This window comes from Periophthalmus magnuspinnatus, chromosome 12 (assembly GCF_009829125.3).
Source record: "Periophthalmus magnuspinnatus isolate fPerMag1 chromosome 12, fPerMag1.2.pri, whole genome shotgun sequence".
NCBI lineage: Eukaryota > Metazoa > Chordata > Actinopteri > Gobiiformes > Gobiidae > Periophthalmus > Periophthalmus magnuspinnatus.
In genome coordinates, this window is record NC_047137.1 from 15,560,394 (window position 1) to 15,575,905 (window position 15,512).

At 38.7% G+C, this 15,512-nt stretch overlaps 1 protein-coding gene across 1 annotated transcript in view; it reads left to right on the top strand.

The window, feature by feature from the left end:
- Positions 1-15,512, top strand: part of col7a1l (collagen type VII alpha 1-like) — a 152,679-nt gene that overhangs the window by 34,923 nt on the left and 102,244 nt on the right. Inside the window, exons 9-20 of the mRNA XM_055225585.1 lie at positions 674-829; positions 2,224-2,340; positions 3,101-3,247; positions 4,524-4,643; positions 5,347-5,505; positions 7,908-8,021; positions 8,114-8,263; positions 9,889-10,026; positions 10,127-10,273; positions 12,153-12,272; positions 12,351-12,497; positions 14,678-14,941. Coding sequence (XP_055081560.1) covers positions 674-829; positions 2,224-2,340; positions 3,101-3,247; positions 4,524-4,643; positions 5,347-5,505; positions 7,908-8,021; positions 8,114-8,263; positions 9,889-10,026; positions 10,127-10,273; positions 12,153-12,272; positions 12,351-12,497; positions 14,678-14,941 — 1,779 coding nt within the window. The remainder of the gene's footprint in view (positions 1-673; positions 830-2,223; positions 2,341-3,100; positions 3,248-4,523; positions 4,644-5,346; positions 5,506-7,907; positions 8,022-8,113; positions 8,264-9,888; positions 10,027-10,126; positions 10,274-12,152; positions 12,273-12,350; positions 12,498-14,677; positions 14,942-15,512) is intronic.

Here is a 15,512-nt window from a genome sequence, read left to right on the forward strand (position 1 = left end):
CTTTCAGTCACAGATAAACATAAACGTCTGAGCCTGTACCTTCAAACCTGCCTCCTCAACCGATTTTGGTTATGAAAGTCATTGCATTTTTAAAGGGCCCGTATTACGCTGTTTTCTGATCTGTGTTATAATGTTGTTTCCTCGTCAAAAACAGACCTGGAGTTGTGTTTTGTTTCATTCACACATGTTTAACGCACAAACCCTGCATATTTAGGCTGAATTCTTCTTCTCTCAAATTGAAAACACTCTGTTCCACCTTGTGATGTCATCGTGTGGTGACACAGGAAGTGCTCCACTGTGTTTTTAAACTCCACGCACCTTCATTTCTTGTATCATTTGGGTAATTTCAGCCGTGGAATTGCCGATATCTACTCAACTAAAGGTAAAAAAAAGTAGCTGTTAACTTAAAAACTACCACTTCATGACATCACGAGGTGGAACGGAGCGTTTTGAGCTTTGCAGATGTTACAGACGAATAATTAAGTGTTGCTCAAACATGTGTGAATGAAACAAAACACAACTCCAGGTCTGTTTTTGATGACGTAACAGCATTATAACACGACTTAAACCTCACAAGAGTTAGTTTTGCGTCATATACGAACTTTAAAACCGCTTAAAAAAGTGGGTCAAACTTCAATTCGATCATATAATCTTAACTCTTATTGTTTTGCAGCCAATAGACCGGGCTTCACCTACGAGCAGCTCCTCCCCGGCGACACCTCGTCTCATGTGATCGACAGTTTGGAGGAGGATAAGAAATACATCGTCAGTATTTACACGGTGTTTCCAGAGGGACCCAGTGAGCCGGTGTCTGTGGTGGGAAAGACACGTGAGTCTTTATCCTCCGTCTGTTTCCTCACAGCTCTAACCTCATCCGTTTACTCCCTGTTGTAATACTTTTATACCGACACAAGATGGCGCTGTTGTCTCACGTTGAAATGGCTGGAGATCATTTTCTTGTGTTTTATTATCTCTTATATGAAATGATTTGAAGTGATGTGACATTTAAAAGAGAGAAACTAGACGCACCTCCATAACGGGTGAATTTGGGTGTGGATTTGCGTTTGTAGCTCTAAGAATTTGTGCGTTTGTGACAGAGGTTGGAAGAAATACTCAGTTTTGTTACTTAACTAAAAGTACAGATACCGCAGAAAAAAACAAACAAACAAAAAACTAAAAGTATCACATGAAAATATCGACTTTACTATATATGTTGGGATGAGATGGGGTGGGATGTTCATTTCATTATTTTATTTTATTTTATGTTTTTATTTATGTATTTTTTTTATTTTATTATTTTATTTCATTTCATTTTATTTTATTTTTTTATTTTTTATTTATTTTATTTATTTTATTTTTATTTATTTATTTTATTTATTTTATTTTTTTAAATTTATTTTATTTTATTATTTATATTTATTTATTTATTTTATTTTATTTTTATTTACTATACTATTATTCACTTTTTTACTTTTTTTTACTTATTTGTTTTAGCACTTGTGTAGGGTGGGTCATATTTCTATATTTATGTATAATTTTGTACAATTCTACTACACTGAGCTTGTGCAGAAAAACAAAACAAAAACAAGGACAACTAAACTATATTTCAATGTAATCTGTCTTTCTATTGGTGTTCCTAATAAAAACATTTGAAAAAATAAAAGAAAACATCAACTTAAGTAAAAATATTAAAAAATGTACTTAAATAATAGTAAATGTAGTATTTTTTGCAGTTTTTGAGATTCAAAATAAAGCTTTTGGTTTTATTTGTTTATTTGTATATTTTTGTTTTGCGCAAATTATGACGTTTTCAGCAGGTCTCAAATAATAATGAAAAATACTTTTACTTTTCAGTCCAGTTCAAAAGTGCAGATACTGCTCTCAAATGTACTGAAGTAAAAGTAAAAAGTATCCACCTTAAAATGTACTTGACTGATTTTTGTTTTTATGATTTTATCCTGATTTTTAACCCAGTCCTTTCTAAATCCAAACATTTTTATTATGTTTTTATTGTATTTCTATTCATGAAGAAAAATTCCACAGCAATTAACAGTTAAAAAAATATATATCATAACTTCTGAATGGTGAAAAGTCCTCAAAATGTCGCCTATAAATGTACTTTTTCAGATTGTATTTTTTATTATGGTTTGTTGTAGTTTTGATGTAAGTACTGATAAAGTTGACAGATTTAATGACACTGTGATGTTCTTGTTTTGTCGATAGTAAAGTTGGTGCCAGTTCAACAGTTTTTGGTCCAAAACGCCACGACAGACACGCTCCAGGCGAAGTGGACGTCGGTCAGAGGAGCGAGCGGATACCGCCTCACGTGGGAAGCTCCAGGTAACTACACTAAATATGTTTAAAAGGGCGTATAAATAAAGTAACCCTAACCCTCATTTAACCCTAACCCTCATTTAACCCTAACCTAGCCCTAATCAAATTCCTAACCCTAACCTGGCCTTAATTTAACCTTAACCCTAATTTAACCCTAATTTAACCCTAAATTAACCCTAACCTAACCGCAATTACCCCTACCCCTAACCCTAATTTAACCCTAAATTAACTTAACCCTAACATAACCCTACCTTAAACCTATCTTAACCCTGACCCTAATTTAACCCTAATCTAACCACAATTACCCCTAACCCTAATTTAACCCTAATTTAACCCTAACTTAATTTAACCCTACCCCTAATTTAACCCTAACCCCAACATAACCCTAACTTAATCTTAAATTAACCCTAACCCTAATTTAACTCTATCCTAACCATAATTCAGGGAGAATCACCCTAACCCTAACTTAACCCTAAACTAACCCTAAATTAACCCTAACCCTAACCGCAGTTAGCTCTAACCCTAACTTAACACTAACCCTAATTTAACCCTAAATTAACTTAACCCTAATTTAACCCTGACTCAACCTTAACCCTATCCTAACCCTTATTTAACCCTAATCCTATACCTATCCCTAACCTTAATTTAACCTTAACCCTAACATAATCCTAATTTAACCCTAATTTAATCCTAATTCTAATTTAACCCTAATCCTAACCTGCTCTTGTGCATTTTGGATTCATTATAATTGTTCATTGTTTTTCAGACGGCCACATCGAGAACATAAACCTCGGGGACAACTTCAACTTTTACATGATCCAGGGTCTTCGTGCGGGCGCAGACTACACCGTCACCATCAACCCCATCTTTGGAGACATCGAGGGGCCCGTCACCACCAGGAGAGCCAAAACACGTAAGAGTCACACCGAGGGACAAACGGGCCTGTTGTCCCGGGTCCCAGAGTCTTAGGGGGCCCAGAATCAGACCCTGTTTCTATTAATTTACATTAGAGGGGCCCATGTGTGGAATCTCACCCCGGGCCCCCAAAAGAATCTGTTGTTTTAATATACTTTATTTATTAAGTTTGTATTTGACAGTGTTTGTAGTATTAATTTATTCATTCAATATTTATTCTATTATTATGTTTTTTTATTTATATTTTTTTATTATTCGTCTGAGCAAATCCTATGCATAAAATCGGAAAGAATAATTATAATTTTGTGGAGTAAATATTACACTTAAGGCAAGGCAAGTTTATTTATACAGCACAATTCATACACAAAGTAATTCAAAGTGCTTTACAGAATAAGAAAGACATTAAAATCACAGTACAACAAATAAATTAAAACATAAATAATCACAAATAATCATCATAAAATTAATATTAAAACAGAAGAGTGCACCAGAATGCAGAAAATTACATATAATTTCCTCAAAACGCCTAAAAACCTCCCAAAAACGCTTCACATAAGTCCAGAAAATGCACAAAAAAAACGAAAATGTTACATATACTGAAGTTATAACAAGTGTAAGTGTAGTGTGTCTTCATATTTACAAAAAACACGTCTGATTTTCTCTGAAGTGTTAATTTTAAAGTGATACTGTAGTAATTATATATTTAATCATTGACTTACTGCCCTGATGTGTCTGTGTCGTGTCTGTGTTGTGTTGTGTCTGTGTTGTGTCTGCGTTGTGTTGTATTGTGTCGTGTCTGTGTCGTGTCGTGTGTATTGTGTTGTGTTGTATTGTGTTGTGTTGTATTGTGTTGTGTCGTGTGTATTGTATTGTGTTGTGTCGTGTCTGTATTGTATTGTGTCTGCGTTGTGTTGTATTGTGTCGTGTCTGTGTCGTGTCGTGTCGTGTGTATTGTGTTGTGTTGTATTGTGTTGTGTTGTATTGTGTTGTGTTGTGTTGTGTCTGTATTGTATTGTATTGTGTTGTGTCGTGTCGTGTGTATTGTGTTGTATTGTGTCGTGTTGTGTCGTGTCGTGTCATGTCTGTGTCTGTGTTGTGTTGTGTGTATTGTGTCTGTGTCGTGTTGTGTCTGTATTGTATCGTGTTGTGTCTGTGTTGTGTTGTGTCTGTGTTGTGTCTGTGTTGTGTCGTGTCTGTATTGTATTGTGTCTGCGTTGTATTGTGTCGTGTCGTGTCGTGTCGTGTGTATTGTGTCGTGTCGTGTTGTGTGTCAGTGGAGAGCAGTGCGGTTCAGTCTCTCAAAGTGTCTGCGGTCACCACCAGTTCAGCCGTCGTCTCGTGGAACAGTGTCCCCGGGGCCACGGGATACAGACTGGCCTGGGGACCCACACCAGGTACATACTGTAAAACAAATACTACTGTCTGTGTACTCTGTCTGTGTACTCTGTGTACTACTGTCTGTGTACTACTGTCTGTGTACTCTGTGTACTACTGTCTGTGTACTCTGTGTACTACTGTCTGTGTACTCTGTGTACTACTGTCTGTGTACTCTGTGTACTACTGTCTGTGTACTACTGTCTGTGTACTCTGTCTGTGTACTCTGTCTGTGTACTCTGTGTACTACTGTCTGTGTACTACTGTCTGTGTACTCTATGTACTACTGTCTGTGTACTCTGTGTGTGTACTCTGTGTACTACTGTCTGTGTACTACTGTCTGTGTACTCTGTGTACTACTGTCTGTGTACTCTGTCTGTGTACTCTGTGTACTACTGTCTGTGTACTACTGTCTGTGTACTCTGTGTACTACTGTCTGTGTACTCTGTGTACTACTGTCTGTGTACTCTGTGTACTACAGTCTGTGTACTACTGTCTGTGTACTCTGTCTGTGTACTCTGTGTACTACTGTCTGTGTACTACAGTCTGTGTACTCTGGTGTATGAATGTGTGTGTGAATGGGAGAAAAGGGGCGGGGTCTAGATGATAATAACAAATCACATACATTTTATTCTATTTTCTTCCTTTTTTAATTAACTCGTGTATCTTTTTGGTTCTTATTTTCATAAACTTCGTTAGCTCAGTTGTTGTTGTTTTTTTCAGAGTTCGTCGGCCGTGACCGTCCTCGTCAGCTCGCTCTAAACGGCACCACCACAGAGTACCACCTCAAACACGTGGCCCACGACACCGAGTACGTCCTGACTCTGTACGTGCTCTTCGGCTCTGTGGTGGGGCCCGGCATCAGCGCCACCTTCAGGACGTGTGAGTGACTGCGTGTCGTGTCCTGTTCATTGTTCAGTGTCTGTGTATTATCGGATTTTTTTTTTAAACGAATAGCTGTTAAAATGGAGCTAGCGTTTATTTGGGTCAACTCTGCGTCTCTGGAGTTTACCTGCTCCTCAGACTTCAGCACCTCCTCCTACTGCTCCTCCTGCACCTCCTCTTCATCCAACCAGCGCCCAGTCTGCCCGATTTAAACCCCTGTCGCAGAAGTATGGCCACTTTAGTTTGTGCCACCTCCTCAACGCCACCTCCTCAGCACCATCTCCTCAACGCCACCTCCTCAACGCCACCTCCTCAACGCCACCTCCTCAGCACCATCTCCTCAACGCCACCTCCCAAGTGCTACCTTCCCAGCACCACCTCCCCAGTGCTACCTCCTCAGTGCCATCTCCTCAGCTCCACCTCTTCAGAGCCACCTCCCCAGCACCACCTCCCAAGTGCTACCTCCCCAGCGCCACCTCCTCAGTGCCATCTCCTCAGCTCCACCTTCTAAGCACCACCACCTAAGTGCCTCCTCCCCAGCGCCACCTCCCCAGCGCCACCTCCCAAGTGCTACCTCCCCAGCGCTACGTCCTCAGCTCCACCTCCTCAGAGCTACCTCCCATGTGCCATCTCCTCTGCTCCACCTTCTAAGCACCACCTCCCCAGCGCCACCTCCCCAGCGCTACCTCCCCAGCGCTACCTCTCTAGCGCCACCTCTCCAGTGTCCTTTCCACCTCCCAGGGCCACAAGTGCACCTCCCCATCACCCCTTACCCAGCACCCCCTCCCCAGTGCTACCTCCCCAGCGCCAACTCGCCAACGCTCCTTCCCCAGCGCCACCTCCCCAGCGCCACCTCCCCAGCGCCACCTCCCCAGCGCCACCTCCCCAGCGCCACCTCCCCAGCGCCACCTCCCCAGCTCCACCTCCCCAGCACCAATAAATCCTTCTAATACTTTTCTTTGTGCCTTTCTGAGTCTTTCCAGGTCAAAATTACACATAAACTGACTTTTTCTGATCACGGTCCCTTTGAAATCAGATGATAATCACATTTTGTTGTGGCGTAAACAGGTTTTGACAAAGAAAATTACACAAATACAATACAAATGTAATGATATATTTATAATTCATCGCCTCTGCCTTTTACAGTCTAGAAATCCATTGATTAACTGACCCACGTCTTGCGCACACACCCAGTGCAAACTTAGAACAAACCCTCCACGAAAACTGGACTAAAACAAGACCAAACCAAACCAAGAACTGAGCTCAAACCAGGACTAAACCAGCGTAAATGTGAACGCAGCCTTTGATAATCACTCCATCACTGTGTTCTTTACGAAAAACATCACTGACCATCACAGGAAAAAGCCCAAGTTCTCTCATTATATCCCCCTTTGTAAATAAATAAAGACGGATAAAGATAAGATTCCTTTTGTGCCTTTTAACAAACAGTCAGATTCTTCCTCACCGCGTAAATGTGCCCAGTGACGATGAGGAGGAAGTGAGTCAAACTGTGAGTGTTTAAACCGCAGATTCTGTCACTGTCGCTGTTTCGCACTCAGCACAAAACGCTCTGCTAATATAGTTTTGTTCTCTTCACTTTTGTGCTAAATAACACGACTTGCTTATATTTTCACGATCGTTTTTTCAGTCTTTGACACGACACTTTTAATCTACAGCGTTTTGTGCTCTTCTACTTTGTCCAGCTACTATTACTATTTCCATTCTTCAATAAAATAAATGTGTTATTAAAGTGAAGATAACAGTTTTGTGCTGGATTAAGTGTGTAAATGTGTAAGGTGTAAAGGCACAGTCCTACTTTTTCACTATTAATGCTGAAATTCAAGTTAATATCTAGTTTTCATATTAGTTTTAGTATAAATTAGTGTCTTGATATCAATTTTTTAGGTAAACCGACTTCCTACGGTGAAGTACAGAGCGTCCATTTTCTGACGCTTTGAACCCTGCGGCTTATACAGCGGTGCAGCTAAATTATAGATTTTTGCTGGCTAACGTCCACCGGGGGGCGCTCTCTAGCAGTAAACGCAAAAGTGAGACAGACGTGAGGAAAGATTACGCGCTGAAGAATACACTAGTTTTGATTTTGAACTGTCATTTTCCGCATCTTTTAAGTTAAAGGCAACGGATCTGACGTCAACCGAAGGAAATAGATCCACCGCACGTAAGTTTGGCGTCAAAGAATCGATGGTGCGACGTTGGAGGCGGCAGCGGGAAGAACTTAGTCGATGTAAAAAGACGACAAAATCTTTCAGAGGAAATAAAAGCAGACGGCTCGTGTTGGTGCTGTTTTTATTTTCTAAACCTGTAGTATGTTCGTCCCATGTTGATGTCGTGTTGGTGCCGATTTACTTCCTGACTTCCTGTTTCTGTTTCTGTCTCAGCTCCTCTCGGCTACGTGTCCAACTTCAAAGTGGCGTCCTACACGAGCGCGTCCATCGACGTGGAGTGGAGCCCGATCGTGGGGGCCACAGAATACAGACTCACGTGGAAAACCGGTAAAACGCGCGTTTGTCCGGCGCTCTGTTCAACAAAAATAAAACTCTATTACGTTGTTTAATGCGCTCAAAATGATTGGTGATTCTCGCAGACGGGGCCGGTCCTCAGTCCAAATACCTGGACCACGGCGTCTTGTTCCACCGCATCGAAGACCTGAGTCCACTGTCCACGTACACGGTCACTATCTGCGCTCTCTATGGAAACGCAGAGGGGCCGGAGATTTCACTATCGCAACTCACAGGTAAACGCCATCTGGACTCTGTTTATCTGCTCATTTTATTATTTTAATTTTGCTATTTGATTTTAGTTTAAGTGTTGATTTATTTAACTAGTTGTTTTTATTTTATTTTATTTTATTTTATTTTATTTTATTTTATTTTATTTTATTTTATTTTATTTTAGTTTAGTTTAGTTTAGTTTAGTTTAGTTTAGTTTAGTTTAGTTTAGTTTAGTTTAGTTTATTTATTTTATTTTTATTTTTATTTTTTTTATTTTTTTATTTATATATTATGTATTTGTGCAGCACTTTGGAAACTGCATTTGTTTGTGAAATGTGCTCTATAAATAAAGTGGATTGGATTGGATTGTTATCCTCAATTAAAGTCGCACTGTGTAACTTTTCCGCTTTTCTCCATTCATATGTTATGATTTTGTGTTTTGCCTGGAAAGTTCCACAGAAAAGCTTTAAAATATGAGCTGTATCACTTGGTCTAGTAGCGTCGCTTCATTGTTTTCATGAACATAGCTCAATTTAATGCCGTACAGTGGGGTATTCTGACGTCTCCATGGATATAAGCAGGTGCTGGAGCCTCCACGATGAAAAGTTACATAGTGCTCCTTTAAAGTGCACATATTACGCTATTTTCTGATGTGTTCTAATGTCATTTCCTCGTCACAAACAAACCTGGAGTTGTGTTTTGTTTCATTCGCTCATGTTTAACGCACAAACCCTGTTCTTGCCTTCTTTTCTCAAACCGGAAAATGCTCCGTTCTACCTTGTGATGTCATTGAGTGATACAGGAAGTGCTCCGCTGTGTTTTTAAACTCCACACACCTTCATTTCTAGAATCATTTGGATCATGTCAACTCTGGAACTGCCCATTTCTACTGAACAAAAGGTTAAAAAAAGTAGCTGTTAACTTGAAAACTACCACTTGATGACATCACAAGGTGGAACAGAGCGTTTTGAGCTTTGTAGATGTTACAGACTAATAATAAAGTGTGACTCAAACATGTGTGAATGAAACAAAACACAACTCCAGGTCTGTTTTTGAGAAGGAAACAACATTATAACACGACTTAAACCTCACAAGAGTCAATTTTGCGAAATATATGAACCTTTAATATGACGTCTCGATTCGTGTTATTCGTGTTTTTTTGTCGATTTTCCATTTTGTTTCACATTTGTCAATATTTCATCCAATGTTCGAATTAACCCTGTTTTTTTTATTTAACTATATTCTGTATGAACATTAATAACCGACAAATCAGATGCTTTTCTTTCCCTGAAGTCACTCCCGCTAGCGTTAGCAACAGGTTTGATTGACAGCGTCGCTAAGCGCTCGCCCCCTGCTAAACCAGCTTTGCGCGCACTAAGGGGCGTTACCTTGAACAGCCTCGCTCCGGATTGGCTCTTTGGTTGCTATGATACTCGTGGTCGAAATTCCTAACACGCAACTCGGCTCCAGATTAGCCGCTCTAACTGCTAGCCTTCGATTAGCTTCATTTGACTGGAGCTGAACGCTGTGGGTGACGTCACACTCACTTACGCCACGTTTCACACACTCTACGGTTGCGACACTGTTATTCCGCCTACAGTGAGACAAATAAATGTTCTGTTGTGTAATCGTTTTGTTTTTTTTGTAGCTGCCGTTTCCGATTCGGACCCCATCCAGGCCCCGCGAGAGGTGAAAGTGACCGACATCGGCGTCAACTTTTTTACTTTGTCGTGGAAGAAAACTTCAGGAGCATCTGGGTACAAAATCTCCTGGACCCCCTTCTTAGGTATGACCCCCGCGGAGTCATCTTGTCCGCTAACTACGGCTAACGAAGCTCACAGCGCTAACTAACAGCATTCATTATCTCGTGTGATTCTTCCCATTAGGAGGTGAGGACAAGACGCACACAGTTTCGGGCTCGTCCACGTCGTACATGATTAAAAACCTGCGTGAGAGCTCGGCCTATAAGATCCAGCTGTCGTCAGTGGTGGGAAACAAAGAGGGCAGTCCGGTCCTGGTCACCGCACGAACATGTGAGTAATACTGAAACGACGAGAGGCGAGATGTGTCACTTTTATTTATACAGCGTGTTTAAAATAACTTCAGATGAAAGTGCGTCACATAAAAGTCAATGAAAACATATATATACAGAGGAAAAGGACAATAAAACATCAAGATATCCTGTGTAGCTCGTGTTAAATGCCAGGGAGAAGAGGTGGGTTTAACCTCCTGAGACCCGAGCTCTTGCATGACCTGCTTTATTAATTTCTCGTTGTTATTTGGGCTGATTGGGACCTGATAAGTGTAAAAATAAAGAATTATCTTTTTACATTGTGGTTTCTGAGAATAGTGATGTAAAACGAATGTCCTCATATGTGGACATTTTACTCATTTTGATAAAACATTTGAATAACGATTTGCAAAAACTTTTTATTAAGACCCTGAACACAGCAACTTTTGTCCTGAGTAAAAACAAAATGAGAAACAACCATTTTGCCTCTTGGAACAAAGTGTCTCGTGTGAAGAGCTGCAGACAGGAGTAGGAAGAAAAATTTAAAAAAAGTTAATAAAATATTCTGAACATTCTAAACTGTTAAAAATGAATATATATAATGTTCTTGTTGCTGTTATTCTTCATCTAATCATTTGCACTGTGGCCTAGACAAACCAAAAACCTGTTGTCCACATATGAGGACGCCAGGTCTCAGGAGGCTAAAAATGTCAATATTGACCTTATTCCATCCAGCTGATTTTTGTCTCTAAATGGGATTAAACTACACTTTCTTTGGGATGGCTCTTCGGGTTAAGCAAATGTCCCGTTCCTTTAAATACAGAATCTGAGAAACGTTTTTTAGCTAAAATATGAAATAAAATAGGCTGGTTTGTGTAAAATATTCAATGTCGCTGAAGAATAAACTAGTTTTGATTTTGAACTGTCATTTTACGCATCGTGCCACAACCTCAACATGGAAAACACACGAAGAAATGCAGCTTTTAAGATAAAGGCAGTGGATCTGGCGTCAAAGAAGGAAATAGATCCACTGCACGTAAGTTTGGCGTCAAAGAATCGATGGTGCGACGTTGGAGGCGGCAGCGGGAAGAACTTAGTCGATGTAAAAAGACGACAAAATCTTTCAGAAGAAATAAAAGCAGTTGCTCGTGTTGGTGCTGTTTTTATTTTCTAAACCTGGAGTATGTTCCGTGTTGATGTCGTGTTGGTGCCGATTTTCAGGCTCAGTTTAGAAAAAGGCGGGTCTTAAATTAAAATTAAAAAAAACAAAAAAAACTTGTCTTTCTGTGTAAATGTCATGAAAACCTGCGGCTTATATTCAAGTGCAGCTTATATATGTCCAAAATTGATTTTCTTTTCAAATTTAGCTGGTGTGGCTTATATTCAATAGCCCAAAATGTACATTAATAACAGACAAATCAGGCGCCTTCTGTCCCAGAGGTCACTCCCGCTAGCGTTAGCAACAGGTTTGATTGTCAGCGTTGCTAAGCGCCCGCTCCCTGCTAAACCAGTGGTGCAGGTTGGAAGGCGCGTTACTTTCAACAACCTCGCTCCGGATTGGCTCTTTGGTTGCTATGATAGTCACGGTCGGAATTCCTAATATGGAACTTTGCTCTAAATTAGCCGCTATAACTGCTAGCCTCGATTAGCTTCATTCAACGCTGTGGGCGACATCACACTCTTCGCACAGTCTATGAACAACACCCAAAATGATTTTCCAGTGTTTCTGCCTAAAGTCAATCGTGAATTCTTTTGGTTCTTCAATAAACCCTTGATTACTACAGATTATATCACACTTCAAACGTGGCATTCAGTTTTAAAGTTCTTGTTACTGTGTTGTTGTGTCATCTGGACTTGGTTTTTTCCATTTCCATCTCCACATTTTCTTTTTTTTTCGCCAGTGGATCTTCCTAAAGTGAACGGCTTTGAGGCGCTGAACACCACAGACCGCAGCACCGTCCTCAACTGGACCCGAGTCGCCGGGGTTTCTGGGTATTCGCTCTCGTGGAGGCACATTTCAAGTCAGTCGACGTATAAACTCTTTCTGTAATTACGAATGAAACTTAAAACGATGAAGTAACAGTTACATTTCTCTTCAGTTCTGGACACTAAGACTGAGATCCTGGGTCCTGCCGTCACTTCCTTCAAGATCGGAGACTTATTGTACGGAAGAACTTACATTTTTACCATTCGGCCGCTGTACGGAGAAGTGGAGGGGCCAGTCACCACAATATACCAACGAATACGTGAGATACTTTCCTCTTAAACATGTCTTTGATTTACGTTAGTACAACTTCTCCATCGTTTATTAAATGATCCGATACCGCCGTTATAGTTGAGCACCACAATCCCCTGTTTTAATGGGAAACGGTGGATAAAACACAGAATATTCCAGATTTTATGCAGTGTTTTTTATTTATTTGTCTTTATTTATACAGGGAGATCCAATGAGAGCGCTCAGATTCTCCTTTTCACGGGCGTCCTGTTTAATATACAGAAAAATAAACAAAAAAACAAAAGGAATAATGACATAGGTTCATTTAAAACATTAAAAACAGGAGCAGGTGTGAGTATAAATGTTTATCTCCACATTATTAAAGCGCATTGAAATACACGGTGTCCATAAAGTCGTTAAATGTCTTACAAAGCCTCGTAGTCTAGAAATGTTTAATTGACGAATGAAAAATGCAGCGTGATTACAAACGTTTATAACCACTGAGTCCAGTAGAACAAATCTAATTAATATATCTTATCACTTGTCTTTGTAATTTAGTCTTAAAATTGTACAGAGACTTTATGGACACCCTGTATTTTCCATGTTTGGGAAGTAAAACAGACAAAAATCTCTTTTTCTTAGACTTATACAATCGCGTGATCTTGTATTAACTGTTTCTGTAGCAATGATTAACAAGAAAGTGAGATATTTCAACAGTCTATCAAGTCGTTTTACAAATAAATAAATGAATGAATAAATACATAAATGAATAAATATATAAAGGAATAAATATATAAATAATACATAAATGAATAAATAGATGAATGAATAAATAAATAAATGAATAAATTAATAAATAAATAAATAATACATAAATGAGTAAATAAATAAATAGATGAATAAATAAATAAATGAATGAATGAATAAATACATAAATATATAAATAAATGAATAAATATATAAATATATAAATAAATGAATAAATAAATACATAAATAAATAAATATATAAATAAATCGATGAATTAATAAATGAATAAATACATAAATAAATAAATCGATGAATAAATAAATATATAAATAAATCAATGAATAAATAAATAGATGAATGAATAAATAAATAAATACATAAATAAATATATAAATAAATGAATAAATAAATATATAAATAAATGAATGAATAAATATATAAATAAATGAATAAATAAATATATAAATAAATGAATGAATGAATAAATAAATGAATAAATAAATATATAAATAAATGAATGAATAAATAAATAAATGCATGAATAAATAAATATATAAATAAATAAATGAATACATAAATACATAAATAAATAACTTCTACAGTTATTTGCTCTAATTATCTCGGTCGTATTTGGAGCTCTCAGTCTACCCCAAAGTGTCTGATCTCAAAAACAAAGTACATACAATTAAAAAACTTTCCGTGTACGTGAATCCAGGTGAGATGTGTAACATAAGCCCCGCCCACCGTCACCTTAAACCTGCGCTCCACTGTGATTGGCTCCTTCAAGCTCCACCCTCTGAGGTTTTGGAAATATAAGCGTCAATACTGAAAAGTTTGCTGGATCGGATATATCGGCTTCTAAATATCGGTTCAGTCGATATCCCGGTTGGACGTATACGCTGATGTAATAAGAGTATTTTCCGCTCGTAGCCGGCCCAGAAAAACTTGTGTTTCAATTTCTATTTATCCAAGGTTATTCTGTTGTTACTCGAGGGACAAATGGGGGCAGCAGTTTTAAGCAGGGACTCCCAGACTTCCCCCACCCCAGACACTTCCTCCAGCTCTTCCACTGGGACCCCAAGGCGTTCCCAGGCCACCCGAGAACCTCAGTTTTTCCCTGGAATCTCCTCGCGTTAAGACATGCCATGGTGTTCCCCAGTTTTGTCTTATTTTGTTTTTGTTTTAAGGAAATAACTTCAGTTTTTTCAGCCATAACGGAGCTGAAAAAGTTGGATCGGTGCGTCCCTAATTTCGAAAAACGTTAGTGAAGTTTTATCCTCTGGCTGTTTTCTTGTTCTAATGTGATTGGTCAGTTTTTTCATGTGCATTTAGCCAACGATCCAACCCCTACGAGCGACTATTTACGTTCTATCGTTTATTTTTGCAGCTCTCGCCCTTTGCTAAAGTGACAATTATATACAAAAAAACTTTCTAACTCCACTACCTCCATTTTCTTGTCAGTGGGAGAGGACCCTGAGGTCACGTCCGTCCTGGCCACGGCCGCACCGAACCTGGCTCCCATCACCAAACTCTCACAGCCGGCTCCCATCACCCATCCTGCAGTACCTCCTACCACCACCAGGAGGAACCAGCCCCCTGCTGTTGCACCGCCAGAAAAAACTAAAAATAACAAGAAATCTCAGGGAAAAGCTGGAGTGAGGGAGACGGAGAAATATGTACAACTGGCTACGAAGAAGCCAGAGACGACCACTGCACAGAACACAGGTATTTAAAGACAAAACGAACTGGGTTTTCTTATAAATATAAATATTGTACTATATAAACAGCAAAAATGAACGTGCACATGACAGATTAGACCGGCCATTTCAATAAATCATGATTACACTTAAGATGAGACTAAAATCTTCTCGTTTTCTCTAGTTTTGACAATTTGGATGGTGTTTTTTTATTTTTTTCCAAATGTTTTTACTAGGAACACTGACAGAAAGACAGATTACAATGAAATATACAGTTTACTTTTCCCTGTTTTTTACTATATCTTTTACAGTACAGTGAGGAAGAATTGTACAAGTGCAAAAAAAAAATTATTAATAAATAAATGAAATAAATCAAAATATTTTATTATAATAATAATAATAATAATAATAATAATAATAATAATAATAATAATATGACTGAGTTGTGGCTGGAGTTTTCAGTGTTGGAACATAACGCAGTAAAAGTAGTAAAGTGCTGTACTTAAGTAGACTCTTTAGGTATCTGTACTTAAGTAAATTTTACAGTGGATAGTTTTTACTTTACTTCACTACATTTGAGAGCAGTATCTGTACTTTCT